Raw genomic sequence first — 17286 nt, 5'->3', positions numbered from 1 at the left:
GACATTACCTTTGCCACATGCCAATGTTAACTCCCTATTCAACTTGCACCCAATATCCATGCTACTGTTTGGTGGCCTGTAGACAACACCCATTAGGGTCCTTTTGCCCTTACTGTTCCTCAGTTTTATCCACACAGACTCCACTTCTCCTGATCCTATGTCCCCCCTTGCAAAGGACTGAATCTCATTCCTCACCAACAGGGCCACCCCACCCCCTCTGCCCACATTTCTGTCCCTACGATAGCACATATACCCTTGTACATTCATTTCCCAGGCCTGATCTCCCTGCAGCCATGTCTCCATTATCCCAACAACATCATAGTTACCCATTCGCACCTGAGCTTCAAGCTCATCCGCCTTATTTCTGACACTTCGTGCATTCAGATATAGAATTTTTAGCCCATTTCTCCTCTCTCTGTTTGAATTGCTGCCTATTGTGCTTAACCCAGCTCCCCGAACTCCCATCGGGCTATACGTCCCTAGAATTTTGTTGTCCTTCCTAAATTTACTTATTCTTTCTGCACATTTAACACCATGTTCCGTCAAACCATCCCTCTGTACATGTGTCCTGCTTATCACTTGTTCCGCCTCACCTTTCTCTACTACACACTTAATATTCCGGAACCGTGTAGTCCCCACCTGTCCTTTATTCTTCATCTCGCTATCCTCTCTCACATTCTGGATCAATTTCAGCCCTGGGAAAAAGCCTCTGACTATCCACATGATCAATGCTTCTCACCATCTAACACACCTCTATCAGGTCACCTCTCATCCTCCTTTGCTCCAAGGAGAAAAGGTCGAATTCACTCAACCTATTCTCATAAGGCATGCTCCCCAATCCAGGCAACATCCTTGTAAATCTCCTCTGCACCCTTTCTATGGCTTCCACATCCTTCCTGTAGCAAGGCGACCAAAACTGAGCACAGTACTCCAAGTGGGGTCTGACCAGGGTCCTATATAGTTGCAACATTGCCACTCGGCTCCTAAATTCAATTCCACGATTGATGAAGGCCAATACACCATACACCTTCTTAACCACTGAGTCAACCTGCACAGCTGCTTTGAGCGTCCTATGGACTCGGACCCCAAGATCCCTCTGATCCTCCACACTGCCAAGAGTCTTACCATTAATACTATATTCTGCCATCATATTTGACCTAACAAAATGAACCACTTCACACTTATCTGGGTTGAACTCCATCTGTCACTTCTCAGCCCAGTTTTTCATCCTATCAATGTCGCGCTCTAACCTCTGACAGCCCTCCACACCATCCACAACACCTCCAACCTTAGTGTCATCAGCAAACTTGCTAACCCATCCCTCTGCCTCTTCCAGGTCATTTATGAAAATCAGAAAGAGTAAGGGTCCAAGACAGATCCCTGAGGCACTCCACTAGTGACTGACCTCCATGCAGAATATGACCCGTCTACAACCACTCTTTGCCTTCTGTGGGCAAGCCAGTTCTGGATCCGCAAGGCAATGTCTCTTGGATCCCATGCCTCCTTACTTTCTCAATAAGACTTGCATGAGGTACCTTATCAAATGCCTTTGCTGAAATCCATATACACTACATCTACTGCTCTTACTTCATCAATATATTTAGTTATATCCTCAAAAAATTTGATCAGTCTTGTAAGGCACGACATGCCCTTGACAAAACCATGCTGACTACTCATAATCATATTATATCGCTCCGAATGTTCATAAAACCTGCCTCTCTGAATCATCTCCATCAACTTACCGATCACTGAGATAAAACTCACTGGTCTATAATTTCCTGGGCTATCTCTACTCGCTTTCTTGAATAAAGGAACAACATCCACAACCCTCCAATCCTCTGGAACCTCTCCTGTCCCCATTCATGATGCAAAGATCATCGCCAGAGGCTCACAAATCTCCTCTCTCACCTCCTACAGTAGCCTAGGATACATTTCATCCAGTTCCAGCAACTTATCCAACTTCATGCTTTCCAAAAGCTCCAGCACATCCTCTTCCTTAATATCTACATGCTCAAGCTTTTCAGTCTGCTGCAAGTCATCACTACAATCACTGAGATCCTTTTCCATGGTGAATACTGAAGTAAAGTATTCATTAAGTACCTCTGCTATTTCCTCCAGTTCCATACACACTTTCCCACTGTCACATTTGATAGGTCCTATTCGTTCACATCTTATCCTCTTGCTCTTCACATACTTGTAGAATGCCTTGAGGTGTTCCTTAATTCTGCCCGCCAAGACCTTCTCATGGCTCCTTTCTGGCTCTCCTAATTTCCTTCTTAAGCTCCTTCCTAGTAGCCTTATAATCTTCTAGATCTCTAATATTACCTAGCTCCCTGAATCTTTTGTAAGCTTTTCTTTTCTTCTTGAGTAGATTTATTATAGCCTTTGTACACCAGTTTCTGCACCCTACCATAGCTTCCCTGTCTCATTGGAACGTACCTATACAGAACTCTACACAAATATCCCCTGAACATTTGCCACATTTCTTCTGTACTTCCGAACATCTGTTTTCAATTTCTTCCAATTTCCTGCCTGAGAGCCTCATAATACCCCTTACTCCAATTAAACGCTTTTCTAACTTGTCACTTCTTATCTCTCTCCAATGCTATGGTAAAGGAGATAGAATTGTGATCACTATCTCCAAAATGCTCTCCCACTGAGAGATCTGACACCTGACCAGGTTCATTTCCCAATACCAAATCAAGTACCACCTCTCCTCTTGTAGGCTTATCTACATACTGTGTCAAGAGACCTTCCTGAACACACCTAATGAACTCCACCCCATCTCAACCCTGTGCTCTAGGGAGATGCCAATCGATATTTGGGAAATTAAAATCTCCCATCGCGACAACTCTATTATTGTTACAGGTTTCCAGCATCTGTTTCCCTATCTGCTCCTCGATATCCCTGGTACTGTTATACCCAGTAAAGTTATTGACCCCTTCCTGTTCCTAACCTCCACCCACAGAGACTCCGTAGACAATCCCTCCATGGCGTCCACCTTTTCTGCAACCATGACACAATCTCTGATCAGCAATGCCATGCCCCCACCTCTTTGGCCTCCCTCTCTGTCCTTCCTGAAACATCTAAACCTGGCACTTGAAGTAACCATTCCTGTCCCTGAGCCATCCAAGTCTCTGTAATGGCCACCATATCATATCTCCAAGTACTGATCCACGCTCTAAGCTCATCTACTTTGTTCACAACATTCCTTGCGTTAAAATAGACACATCTCAAACCTTCTGTCTGAGCACGTCCCTTCTCTATCACCAGCCTATCCTCCCTCTTGCAGTGTCTGCAAGGTTTCTCTATTTGTGAGCTAACCTGCTCTTCCCCAGTCTCTTCAGTTTGGTTCCCACCCCCCAACAATTCTAGTTTAAACTCTCCCCAGTAGCCTCAGCAAACCTCTCCGCCAGGATATTGGTCCCTCTGGCATTTAAGTGTAACCCATCCTTTTGGTACAGATCACACCTGCCCCAAAAGAGATCCCAATGATCCAGAAATCTGAACCCCTGCCCCCTGTTCTAATCCCTCAGCCACGCATTTATCCTCCTCCTCATCCTATTCCTAGTCTCACTGTCATGTGGCACAGGCAGTAATCCCGAGATTATTACCTTTGCGGTCTTGCTTCTCAACTTCCTTCCTAACTCCCTGGAGTCTTCTTTCAGGACCTCTTCCTTTTTCATACCTATGTCATTGGTATCAATATGGACCTGACAGAATGCACCCTCAGGTTCTGAAGGAAGTAGCTGGAGAGATTGCGGAGGCATTAACGATGATCTTTCAAGATTCAATAGATTCTGGCATTGTACTGGATGACTGGAAAATTGCAAATGTTACTCCACTATTTAAGAAGGGTCGGAGGCAGCAGAAAGGACCTGTTAACCTGACATTGGTGGTTGGGAAGTGAGATAACAGAGTACTTGAAGGCACATGACAAAATAGGCCAAAGCCAGCATGGTTTCCTGAAAGGAAAATCCTGTCTGACAAACCTATTGTAATTCTTTGAAGAAATTACAAGCAGGGTAGATAAAGGAGATACTGTAGACATGGTGTTCTTTGATTTCCAGAAGGCCTTTGACAAGGTGCCACACATGAGGCTGCTTAGCAAGATAAGAGCCCATGGAATTACAGGGAAGTTACTAGCATGGGTGGAGTATTGGCTCGTCAGCAGAAAACAGAGAGTGGGAATAAAAGGATCCTATTCTGGCTGGCTGCCAGTTACCAATGCAGTTCCACAGAGGTCAGTGTTGGGACAGCTGCTTTTTACAATGTATGTCAATGATTTGGACTATGGTATTAATGGATTTGTAGCTAAATTTGCCAATGATACAAAGATAGGTGGAGGTGCGGGTAGTGTTGAGGAAACAGAGAACCTGCAAAGAGACTTCGATAGTTTAGGAGAATGGGCAAAGCAGTGGCAAGTGAAATACAATGTTGGAAAGTGTATGGTCATGCAATTTGGTGGAAGAAATAAACAGGCAGACTATTATTTAGATGGTGAGAGAATTCAAAATGCAGAAATGCAGAGGGACTTGGGAGTCCCTTGTGCAAGATACCCTAAAGGTTACACTCCAAGTTGAACTGGTTGTGAATAAGGTAACTGCAATGTTGGCATTCATTTCTAGAGGTATATAAGGGCAGGGATGTGATGTTGAGGCTCTATAAGGCACTCGTGAGACCACACAGAGTATTGTGTGCAATTTTTGGGCTCCTTATTTTAGAAAGGATATACTGACACTGGAGGGGGTTCAGAGAAGATTCACAAGAATGATTCCAGGAATGAAAGGATGTGAGGAGCATCTGGCAGCTCTTGGACTGTATTCCCTGGAGTACAAGAGAATGCGGGGGGATCTCATAGAAACATTCCGAATGTTAAAAGGCCTGAACAGATTAGATATGACAAGGTCATTTCCCACGGTAGGGGAATCTGGGACAAGAGAGCACAACTTCAGGATTGAAGGACATCCATTTAGAACTGAGATACGGAGAAATTACTTTAGTCAGAGGATGGTAAATCTATGGAATTTGTTGCCACGAGCAGCTGTGGAGGCCAAGTCATTGGGTGTAATTAAGGCAGAGATAGATTGGTTCTTGATTAGCCAGGGCATCAAAGGGTATGGGGTGAAGGCAGGGGAGTGGGGATGACTGGAAGAATTGGATCAGCCCATGATTGAATGGCGGAGCAGACTCGATGGTCCAAATGGCCTACTTCTGATCCTATATCTAATGGTCTTAAGGTCTTATGTGATTGCAGCAGCACTTGGACAAATTGGCAGAATGGGCAAAAAAGTGGCAGGTGGAATCCAGTGTTGGGAAATGTATGATGATGCATTTTGGTAAAAGGAACAAAAATGCAGACTATTTTATAAATAGGGAGAAAATTCAAACATCAGAGGTGCAGAGGGACTTAGGAGTCCTTGTGCAAGACTCCCAGAAGGTTAATTTACATTTTGAGTCTGTGGTAAAGAAGGCAAATGCAATGTTGTCATTTATTTCAAGGAGTATAGAATATAAAGCAAGGAGTTAATGCTGAGGCTTTATTATTAACTAGTAAGGCCTCACTTGGAGTATTGTCCATATCTCAAAAGGGATGTGTTATCATTGGACAGAGTCCAGAGGAGGTTCACAAGGATGATTCCAGGAATGAAAGGGTTAACATATGATTTGCGTTTGGCAGCTTTGGGTCTATACTCACTAGAATTTAGAAGGATACGGGGCAGGATGGGGGGGGGGGGGGCGCGGCGGGATCTCATTGAAACCTACCAAATGTTGAAAGGACTAGATAGGGTGGATGTGTATGTTTCCTATGGTGGGGATATCCAGAACCAGAGAGCACAGACTCAAAATTGAGGGATGACCTTTTAGAACAGAGGTAAGGAGGGATTTCTTTAGTCAGAGAGTAGTGATTCTGGGGTGTTGTACCACAGACTGCAGTGGAGGCCAAGTCTTTGGGTATATATAAAGCGGACGTTGATAGTTTCCTGATCAGTCAGGATATCAGAGGATATGACAAGAAGGCAGGTGCGTCCAGGATCCGGGATTAGCCATGATGGAATGGTAGAGTAGACTTGATGGGGTGAATGGCCGAATTCTGCTCCTATGTCTTATAGTCTTATGGTCTAAATTGTTTGATGAACAACAGAAGGATTTTTTTTTGATCACGAAGTGGTGCTCTGGCACTTGCGACTAGAAGGGATGGTAGATACAGATTCACCTGTCAGCAATCAATGACATTATTGTTTCCTGGTAGAAGTATATGTTTAAAAAATCCCTTTGCTAATGATGAATAATGAGGTAGTGTTAATGGGTTCATTGTCCCTTCAGAAAAGTTTTGGCAGAAGGGAAGAAATTCCCCTCATTGAACATTGAACATAGACCTTCAGATTCATGTCCCTCCTCCCCAATGGTAGTAACATCAAGAGGCCATGTCCTGGATGGTGAGGGTTGCTGATGACAGATGCCGCCTTCCTGAGGTACTACCTGTGAAAGATGTCCTCAATGGTGGGGAGGGATTAAGATTCAAAATATAAATTTATTTATCATATATACACCAAAATATAGAATCAAATTGGTCCTTCACATTAACAACCACCACACCGGAGTGTGCTGGGGCAGCCCACAAATGTCACCACATATTCGGCTCCAATATAGCATGTCTACAGGTTGTGCCAATGATGAAAATGTGGGAAATAGGAGCTTATACAAAGGGCTAGCATGCAATTGAATGAATGGCCTTCTCTGCACTCTGTGACTTTGTCTTTAAATTCTAATATTTAATATTCATGATGCATTTGATTAATTGCTGCCCTTTTCATTGTTTCAGGCTCCTATCAACATGAAGTCTGTGCTGCAGTCTGGCTGGCTGCTGACGGTGGCCTTCGGCAACATCATTGTTGTTATTGTGGCCAAGTCAGCATTCATGGAACAGGTATGAGATTGCAATAGGTCATCCTCCCTTTTTTCTTGGTGGGCCACTAACCACCACTGGGTCAGCTCATCCTCTCTTTCTTTTTCCATGATGATCCACTGACCATTACTTGGTCAGCTCATCCTCCCTTCCTTTATCCATGGTGACCCACTGACCATCACTGGATTAGCTCATCCTCAATTCCTTTATCAACAGTGACCCCACTGACCGTCACTTGGTCAGCTCATCATCCCTTTACTATACCCTGATGAGCAAAGGACTGAAACTGGTGTGTGATGTGGTCAGTAATGGACTGAACCTAACCCAGTGATTGGGGATCACTAATATACTGGAATTGAACAGTGATTGGGGTTACTAATGTATTGAAAATATCCAGTGTTGGGCATCTTGAATGGTCTAAAACTGACCAGTGGGGGGGGTCTGTTTTTTGACTGTATGCATGTGTGTTTGTGTGCGTGGATTTGTAGGTGTATGAATTTATACCTGTACATTTATATTTAGTGTATATGTCATTGTGTGACTCTGTGGGGGGTAGTTGTTGTGGTGGATCAAAGTGGTTACAGCCCATTGTGTCCATACTAGCCCTGTGTAAGATATGTCCAGCTAATTCCTTTAGTTGTCATCACTTCACAGCCGTGTAAATTCTTTCCTTTACAACATATAAAAGGATAGCACAGGAACATCCTTTTCAGACCACAATGTTGTGCCAAACCAGTAATCAAATGGCCAACTAAACAAATCCCTTCTACTTACACAATACCCATATATTTTCTTTTCCTGTTCACTCATGATGCCAGTTCAAGGTCCTCTTAAATGCCCTTATTACATCTACTTCCTCTACCACCGCCCCAGGCATCTGCTGCTCTCTGTGTAAAATATATTTCTCCATTCATCTCCCCTGAACTTAATCCCTCTCCAAAGCCTTGATATCCTTTCAATAATGGGAAAACCAAAACTGAATACAATACTCCAGTTGCAGTCTAACCCCATGTCCTTCTTCTTGGTACATACTGATCAATGATAAATATCCTACTCATTTTTTGAACACTACTATTGAATTTATTTGCACTTGTAAACCAGTGCATTGTTTGTTATGTCTCCCTGTTCGCTGGGAAAATGGAGACAACTCTTCCTCCCTTATTAAGGAGAGAGAGAACCTGTGGTATGTTGAATACCAGGTGAAACACAAAGTCTTCGGGTAACTGCAAGACTGTGTCTTTGCCATTGCTTTGCTCATGCTTGAGTGCTTGGTGGCGATGCTGATGCTTTTTTTTGCCAGTGGGGTGAGGGGGTATTGTTGCTGCTGCTTAAGTGCAGGAGGGAGAGGAGCTGGGGGGGGACTTTGGGTATCTAACATTTAACTAAATGTTGTTAACTAAAGCACACCTGGGGTTCTAACATGCATGCTTTAAAAAGGTGCGCACAGTGGGTACTCAGGACAGTGTGATCAAGAAACCATTGCAGCAGGAAGAGGAGGAGCGAAGGGCTCGAGAGATAATTGACAGGGACAAATAAAAGGACGGGTAACTGAAGAGGAGCAGCTAGTGGTGTGAGTGGCTCAGGGTAGGAGTGGAGCTTTGAGGCTTTGGCTTGAGAGGCTCCGGCAAGCAGAGGCTGAGGACAAGCTTGCTACAAGTGAGATAAGGCCGGGTAAGTTCCTTTAATTAATTTAATTAACTTAGGAGTAGGTAATGGAGGCAGCAGTTAGGGCAGTCAAGTGCTCCGTATGCAGGATGTGGGAAGTCAGGGGAAGCACAATTATCCCTGATGATGTAAAAGGTGCATCCAGCTGCAGCTCCTGTCAAACCGAGTTAGGGAACTGGAGCTGGAGCTGGATGAACTTTGGATCATTCATGAGGCAGAGGCAGAAATAGACAGGAGTTTCAGGGAGATAGTCACCCCTAAAAGTCAGGAGGCAGATAGCTGGGTGACTGTCAGGAGAGGGAAGGGGAATAGATAGAATGAGCAGAGCACCCCTGTGGTCGTTCCCATCAACAATAAGTATACCGTTTTGGATACTGTTGGTGGGGACGACCAACCAGGGACAAGTTGTAGTGGTCACATCTCTGGCACTGAGACTGGACCCTCAGCTTAGAAAGGAAGGAGGGAAAAGAGGAGAGTAGTAGTGATATGAGATTTGATAGTTAGAAAGACAGATAAGAGGTTCTCTGGGAGAGATTGAGAATCTCAGATGGTCTGTTGCCTCCCTGGTGCCAGGGTCAACGATATCTTGGATTGAGTTCTTGGTATTCTCAGGACGGAGGGTGAGCAGCCAGATGTCATGGTCCATGTAGGGACCAATGACATGGATAGAAAGAAGGAGGAGGTCCTGCAAAGAGAGTTTAGGGAGTTAGGTGCAAAGTTGAAGGACAGGACCTCCAGGGTTGCAATCTGAGGATTGCTCCCCGTGCCACGTGCTAGTGAGGCTAGAAATAGGAAGATACATGGTTAAAAGAGATGGTACAGGAGGGAGGGCTTCATGTTTCTGGACAATTGGGCTTTGTTCCAGGGAAGGTGGGTCCTGTTCCGATGGGACGGTTTGCACCTGAACTGGAAGGGGCCTATCATCCTTGTGGGTAGGTTAGCTAGTGCTGCTCTGGGAGTTTAAACTAGATTTACAGGGGGAGGGGAACCAGAGTGTTAGAGCAGATGGTGAGGTGGAAGAGGATAAAGGTCTTGCGAGGACTGCTTGTGTGGACAGAAATCAAAGGTTTGTATGTGATAGAAATGTTCTCACATGCCAAACTGAAGAGACTGGGAAAGAGGCATCTGGCTCTCAAATAGAGAAAGATAGGAGACAGCATGTGAGGAAGAATAGGCAGGTGACAGAGAAGGGACATGCTCAGACCGTAGGTTTGAGATATATCTATTTTAACGCAAGGAGTGTTGTGAACAAAGCAGATGAGCTTAGAGTGTGGATCAGTATTTGGAGATATGATTTAGTGGCCATTACAGAAACTTGGATGGCTTAGGGACAGGAATGGTTACTTCAAGTACTGGGTTTTAGATGTTTCAGAAAGAACAGGGAGGGAGGCAAAAGAAGTGGGGTGTGGCACTGTTGATCAGAGATAGTGTCACGGCTGCAGAAAAGATGGACGTCATGGAGGGATTGTCTACGAAGTCTCTGTGGGTGGAGATTAGGAACAGGAAGGGGTCAATAATTTTACTGGGTGTTTTTTATAGGCCACCCAGTAGTAACAGGGATATCAAGGAGCAGATGGGGAAACAGATCCTGGAAAGGTGTAATAATAACAGAGTTGTCATGATGGGAGATTTTAATTTCCCAAATATAGGTTGGCATCTCCCTAGAGCAAAGGGTTTAGATGGGGTGGAGTTTGTTGGGTGTGTTCAGGAAAGTTTCTTAACACAATATGTAGATAAACCTTTTGCATCTGTATTTACTAAGGAAACTGGAATGGAGTCTGTGGAAACAAGGCAAACAAGTAGGGAGGTCATGGAACCTATACAGATTAAAGAGGAGGAGGTACTTGCTGTCTTGAGGCAAATCAGAGTAGATAAATCCCCAGGACCCGACAGGGTATTCCCTCGGACCTTGAGGGAGACTAGTGTTGAAATTGCAGGGGCCCTGGCAGAAATATTTAAAATGTCGATATCCACGGGTCAGATGCTGGAGGATTGGAGGATAGCTCATGTAGTTCCGTTGTTTAAAAAAGGCTCAAAAAGTAAGCCGGGAAATTAAGTTTGACATCGGTAGTAGGTAAATTATTGGAAGGAATACTAAGAGGTAGGATCTACAAGTATTTGGATAGACAGGGACTTATTAGAAACAGTCAGCGTGGCTTTGTGCGTGGTAGATCATGTTTAACCAATCTATTAGAGTTTTTCGAGGAAGTTACCAGGAAAGTGGATGAAGGGAAGGCAGTGGATGTTGTATATATGGACTTCAGTAAAGCCTTTGACAAGGCCCCGCATGGGAGGTTAGTTAGGAAGATTCAGTCACTAGGTATACATGGAGAGGTAGTAAATTGGATTAGACATTGGCTCAATGGAAGAAGCCAGAGAGTGGTAGTGGAGGATTGCTACTCTGAATGGAGGCCTGTGACTAGTGGTGTGCCACAGGGGTCAGTACTGGGTCCATTGTTATTTGTCATCTATATCAATGATCTGGATGATAATGTGGTAAATTGGATCAGCAAATTTGCTGATGATACAAAGATTGGAGGTGTAGTGGAAAGTGAAGAAGGTTTTCAAAGCTTGCAGAGGGATTTGGACCAGTTGGAGGAATGGGCAGAAAAATGGCAGATGGAGTTTAATGTGGACAAGTGTGAGGTATTGCAGTTCAGAAGGTCAAACCAAGGTAGAACATACAAGGTAAATGGTAGACGTACAAAAAAGCTGGATGAACTCAGAAGGTCGGGCAGCATCCGATGCTGCCCAACCTGCTGAGTTCATCCAGCTTTTTTGTACGTCTTGATTTGACCACAGCATCTGCAGTGTACTTTGTGTTTACTAAGGTAAATGATAGGACACTGAGGAGTGCAGTAGAACAGAGGGATCTGGGAGTACAGATACATAATTCCCTAAAAGTGGCGTCACAAGTAGATAGGGTTGTAAAGAGAGCTTTTGGTACATTGGCCTTTATAAATCAAAGTATTGCTTATCAGAGTTGAATGTAATGGTGAGGTTGTGTAAGACATTGGTGAGACCAAATTTGGAGTATTGTGTGCAGTTTTGGTCACCTAATTACAGGAAGGATATTAATAAATTTTAAAGAGTGCAGAGAAGGTTTACAAGGATGTTGCCGGGACTTGAGATACTGAGTTACAGAGAAAGGTTGAAAAGGTTAGGACTTTATTCCCTGGAGCGTAGGAGAATGAGGGGTGATTTGATAGAGGTGTCTAAAATTATGATGGGTATAGATAGAGTGAGTGCAAGCAGGCTTTTTCCACTGAGGCCAGGGGAGAAATAAAACAGAGGTCATGGGTTAAGGGTGAAGGGGGAAAAGTTTAAAGGGAACATTAAGGTGGGGCTTCTTCACGCAGAGTGGTGGGAGTGTGGAATGAGCTGCCAGATGAAGTGGTGAATGCAAGCTCACTTTTGGCATTTAAGAAAAACTTGGACAGGTATATGGATGAGAGGAGTTTGGAGGGATGTGGCCCAGGTGCAGGTCAGTGGGACTAGGCAGAAAAATAGTTCGGCACAGCCAAGAAGGGCCAAGAGGCCTGTTTCTGTGCTGTAATGTTCTATGGTTCTATGGTACAAGAGGAGAGGCTATACTTGATTTGGTATTGGGAAATGAACCTAGGCAGGTGTCAGATCTCTCAGTGGAGTAACATTTTGGAGATAGTGGTCATTATTCTATCTCCTTTACCATAGCATTGGAGAGAGATAGGAAGTGACAAGTTAGAAAAGCGTTTAATTGGAGTAAGGGAAATTATGAGGCTTTCAGGCAGGAAATTGGAAGCTTAAATTGGAAACAGATGTTCTCAAGAAAAAGTACGGGAGAAATGTGGCAAATGTTCAGGGAATATTTGTATGAAGTTCTGCATAGGTATGTTCCAATGAGACAGGGAAGTTATGGTAGGGTGCAGAAACTGTGGTGTACAAAGGCTGTAATAAATCTAGTCAAGAAGAAAAGAAAAGCTTACAAAAGGTTTAGAGAGCTAGGTAATGTTAGAGAACTAGAAGATTATAAGGCTAACAGGAAGGAGCTTAAGAAGAAAATTAGGAGAGCCAGAAGGGGCCATGAGAAGGCCTTGGCGGGCAGAATTAAGGAAAACCCCAATGCATTCTACAAGTATGTGAGGAGCAGGAGGATAAGACATGAAAGAATAGGACCTATCAAATGTGACAGTGGGAAAGTGTGTATGGAACCAGAGGAAATAGCAGAGGTACTTAATGAATACTTTACTTCAGTATTCACTATGGAAAAGGTTCTTGGTGATAATAGTGATGACTTGCAGCAAATTGAAAAGCTTGAGCATGTAGATATTAAGAAAGAGGATGTACTGGAGCTTTGGAAAGTATCAAGTTGGATAAGTTGCCGGGCCCGGATGAGATGTACCACAGACTACTGTGGAAGGCTGAGCCTCTGGCGATGATCTTTGCATCATCAATAGGGATGGAGAGGTCCCAGAGGACTGGAGGGTTGCGAATGTTGTTCCTTTATTCAAGAAAGGGAGTAGAGATAGACCAGGAAATTATACACAGTGAGTCTTACCTCAGTGGTTGGTAAGTTGATGGAGAAGATCCTGAGAGGCAGGATTTGTGAACATTTGGAGAGGTATAATATGATTAGAAATAGTCGGCATGGTTTTGTCAAGGGCAGGTTGTGCCTTACAAGCCTGATTGAATTTTTTGAGGATGTGACTAAACATATTGATGAAGGAAGAGCAGTAGATATAGTGTACATGGATTTCAGCAAGGCATTTGATAAGGTACCCCATGCAAGTCTTATTGAGAAAGTAAGGAGGCATGGGATCCAAGAGACATTGCTTTGTGGATCCAGAACTGGCTTGTCCACAGAAGGCAAAGAGTGGTTATAGATGGGTCACATTCTGCATGGAGGTCGGTCACCAGTGGAATGCCTCAGGGATCTGTTCTAGGACCCTTACTCTTTCTGATTTTTATAAATGATCTGGAAGAGGTGGAGGGATGGGTTAGCAAGTTTGCTGATGACACTAAGGTTAGAGGTGTTGTGGATGGTGTGGAGGGCTGTCAGAGGTTAGAGCACAACATTGATAGGATGAAAAACTGGGCTGAGAAGTGGCAGATGGAGTTCAACCTATTTGTGAAGTGGTTCATTTTGGTAGGTCAAATATGATGGCAGAATATAGTATTAATGGTAATTCTCTTGGCAGTGTGGAGGATCAGAGGGATCTTGGGGTCCGAATCCATAGGATGCTCAAAGCAGCTGTGCAGGTTGACTCAGTGGTTAAGAAGGCATAAGGTGTATTGGCCTTCATCAATCATGGAATTGAATTTAGAAGCCGAGAGGTAATGTTGCAGCTATATAGGAACCTGGTCAGATCCCACTTGGTGTACTGTGCTCAGTTTTGGTCGCCTTGCTACAGGAAGGATGTGGAAGCCATAGAAAGGGCTCAGAGGAGATTTACAAGGATGTTGCCTGGATTGGGGAACTTGACTTATGAGGATAGGTTCAGTGAACTCGGCCTTTTCTCCTTAGAGCGACAGAGGATTGGAGGTGACCTGATTGAGGTGTATAAGACGTTGAGAGGCGTTGATCACGTGGATAGTCAGAGAGTTTTTCCCAGGGCTGAAATGGTTGCCACAAGAGGACACAAGTTTTAGGTGCTGGGGAGTAGATACAGAGGAAATGTCAGGGATAAGTTTTTTACTCAGAGAATGGTGAGTCCGTGGAATGGGCTGCCGGCAAAGGTGGTGGAGGCGGAGACAATGGGGTCTTTTAAGATACTTTTGGATAGGTACATAGAGCTTAGAAAAATAGAGGGCTATGGGTAAGCCTAGTAATTTCTAGGGTAGGGTCATGTTCGGCACAACTTTGTGGGCCGAAGTGCCTGTATTGTGCTGTAGGTTTTCCATGTTTCTATGTAACTGATCATTCTTTGGGGTACTCTTCTGTTTTCGTGGATAGTTGTGAAGAAAAAGCATTTCAGGATGTATATTGTATACATTTCTCTGACATTAAATTAGACCTTTGAATCTTTGAACCTTTGCTCTCATTGTTAGTGAATTCTAGGCATTAACCACTTATAGCGAATAAAAACAAAATCCTCTTGTCACCTTTGGTTCTTTTCCAATTACCTTCGTTCTGCAACCCCAGTTCCTGATACTTCTGCTCATTAAAACAGTTCTTACACTTAAGAATTTTAAATACTTATTTTCCACAAAGAGAAACCACAGCTTTTCCAGTCTCAAGTCATTCATCTCTGCATCTTTTCTCCACTTTTTTGGAAGCATTCATATTTTTCATTAAATCTGACCAGAACTGGACACAAAACTCCAGTTGTGGCTGAACTACCCTGTTTGCATCACCATGGTACTTTGCTTTTTTATTCCATGCTTCTATTCATTATGATTTTAGGACCCCCTGGTCATCCTACAGAAAATTATTTGTGTATACCTCCTAACCTCACTTTTCTTGTATCCATCTTAAATTGTTTCTGGTTGATTCTGCTTTTTCTTCTCCCAAAGTGTGACAGATCATGTTTCTCAATATTTTATCCAACACCCATCTGTTCATTATATCAGCCTGTTGATATCTCCCTAAAGTCTATTACCATTGTGTGTGTGTGTGTTGGTCCATTGCTGCACACTTACTGTCCCTGACAGATCCCATTTAAAAGCAATCTGAAAGGTTCCTGAGACTTTGGACCTTGTGTGTGTGTTGTAACTGATTGCAACCAGTGACTGACAGCCAAGCAACATTAGTGTTAATGCACAGAGAAATGCTTTGGGCCAAAGATAGACAGCACACTGAATAGCAGGAATGTATCGCGAATGTAACTACTGTCTCTTGTACAGTTCTAACAATACCAGTCAATAACTGTCTCCTTTTTCACCCTCAGTGGGAAGAATTTGTGCTCTTTGCCTGCCTGCTGATTGCTGTCTCCATCATATTCTCCATCATGGCTTACTTCTACACCTATATCGGTACGGAAGAGCAGGCCATTGCTGCTGAGGAAACAGTCAACATCTCCTCACAACCACTGTGCACAAACATCTCCCTCAATACAGTCAACAAGAACATTATTTAGAGATCAACTTCCTGCCCCACTTACCCCCAGCACCCCCATCTCAATGTCTCTGACTTATCTGGCTGATCTTCTGTAAAAATTGGACTCAGACTTGTACCAAAAGTGATCTTTATATGAAGACTGAAATGGTCCAGGGAGGGGAATTGACAGTAGATTTGGAGGAAGGGAGTGGAGAGGATTGGTGGTTTAGGAATGTCAGTAAATAGGAAAGATATGAAGGAATTCATTTGTACCATGCAGAATCCAGTCACTACATTACAAGTGTGTGATTACACTGAAAGGGGAGATCACTGAGGTTGCTGTCAGGACCTCTGCTTTTGACCATGAGGGAATATTAGCTGGACAAGATGATGTTTTATTTGGACAAAAAAAAATGTATTGCCAGTGTACATGGTTAGAGGCTTGGATAGATGGAATTTGGGGGCTAGTTTCTTTAGCAGAGAGGCCACTTACTCTGTAGAGGAAATCAACTTTAATCAATTAATCAATAAATTTAATAAATTAATAAGATCAAGGATCACTTTTATTCATCATATACTGTATATTTTCAAGTATTAGGAATTTGCTGTGCTGCGCAGGTCAGGGCACAACATTCAACAATTATAAATAATTATATAAAGATGAAATTAGAGGTTGAAGTGGAATACAATGTCTACAAATATATAAATATCAGCATGTATTTACAATGTAAACTGCATTATAAAAAGTGCCTTGAAGTGATTACAGTGCAGTGACAGGAGTAATAGAGTGGGTTGGGGTTGCTAACTAGAATGGTTCATCAGATTAACTACTTTGGGGAAGAAACATTTAAAATGGCACGATGTTTTTGTTTTAAAACTTTAAATACAGCTTAAAGATCTTGTTTTAATTGTTTAAATAATTGTAATAATTTTAATAATTTAATGATCAGGATTGTAAGTGGTGACATATATGCACTCTGATAATAAAATTTACTTTGTACTTCGTACGTTTGTACATATAGTCTTTTCAAGAACGGAGCTTTTGGAAAAGACAATTTGCTAGTTGGGTAGTTTGTGCAAAGATTTTTCCTGCTGGCTTTATCCTGGACACATACAGGTCCTGCAATAATGATAGATTGTAACCAATAACTTTTTATAAAAGTAGTTTAAAGTGCCCACGGTGCAGATCAATGAAGTGCTAACTAGAATGGTTGTTTAGATTAACTGCTTGCAGTTTTAGAAAAATCACTTTTTATAAAAAGTCATTGGCTAAAGGACCTGTATGTGTCCAGGACAAAGAGGTGGTACAAAAGTACAAAGTTTTAATAATCAAATCATGCAACCAATTGTGCCAGACACCAATGTTATACCAACCTCCATTCCCTCAGGAATACAGGATTTACAATGTGACCCTTCGGGAGGCTTTGATACAAACTGCACTCGAAGTCATCCAATGGACGGAGGAAATTGAAAAGCCTTCACCGCCCTGAAAGAAACTCTGACGCAGGACCCTGCACTAGGGCTACCAAGCTATAATAAGCTGTTCCAGATTCTTGTGAATGAAAAGGGGGGCTTTGCTAGTGTTGTCTTGACCCAAGAACATGGTGGACTTTGGCGGCCAGTAGCTTGATATTCGACTTTACTGCCCCTGTGGTCTGTGGCATGCCTAGCTGCCTCCCTGCTCTGGCTGTCACCG

General features: G+C 43.2%; 1 protein-coding gene across 2 annotated transcripts in view; it reads left to right on the top strand.

Moving 5' to 3' along the window:
• The window catches only part of slc15a2 (solute carrier family 15 member 2), a 359727-nt gene extending 343132 nt beyond the window's left edge, over nucleotides 1–16595 (top strand). For both annotated transcript variants that reach the window (XM_073047618.1, XM_073047617.1), the window contains 2 exons: nucleotides 6827–6931; nucleotides 15442–16595. In XM_073047618.1, coding sequence (XP_072903719.1) covers nucleotides 6827–6931; nucleotides 15442–15630 — 294 coding nt within the window. In that variant the 3' untranslated portion in view covers nucleotides 15631–16595. The remainder of the gene's footprint in view (nucleotides 1–6826; nucleotides 6932–15441) is intronic.
• Nucleotides 16596–17286: the final 691 nt, after the last annotated feature.

This window comes from Hemitrygon akajei, chromosome 5 (genome assembly GCF_048418815.1).
Source record: "Hemitrygon akajei chromosome 5, sHemAka1.3, whole genome shotgun sequence".
Taxonomy (NCBI): domain Eukaryota; kingdom Metazoa; phylum Chordata; class Chondrichthyes; order Myliobatiformes; family Dasyatidae; genus Hemitrygon; species Hemitrygon akajei.
This window is presented reverse-complemented; position numbering and strand designations above follow the sequence as displayed.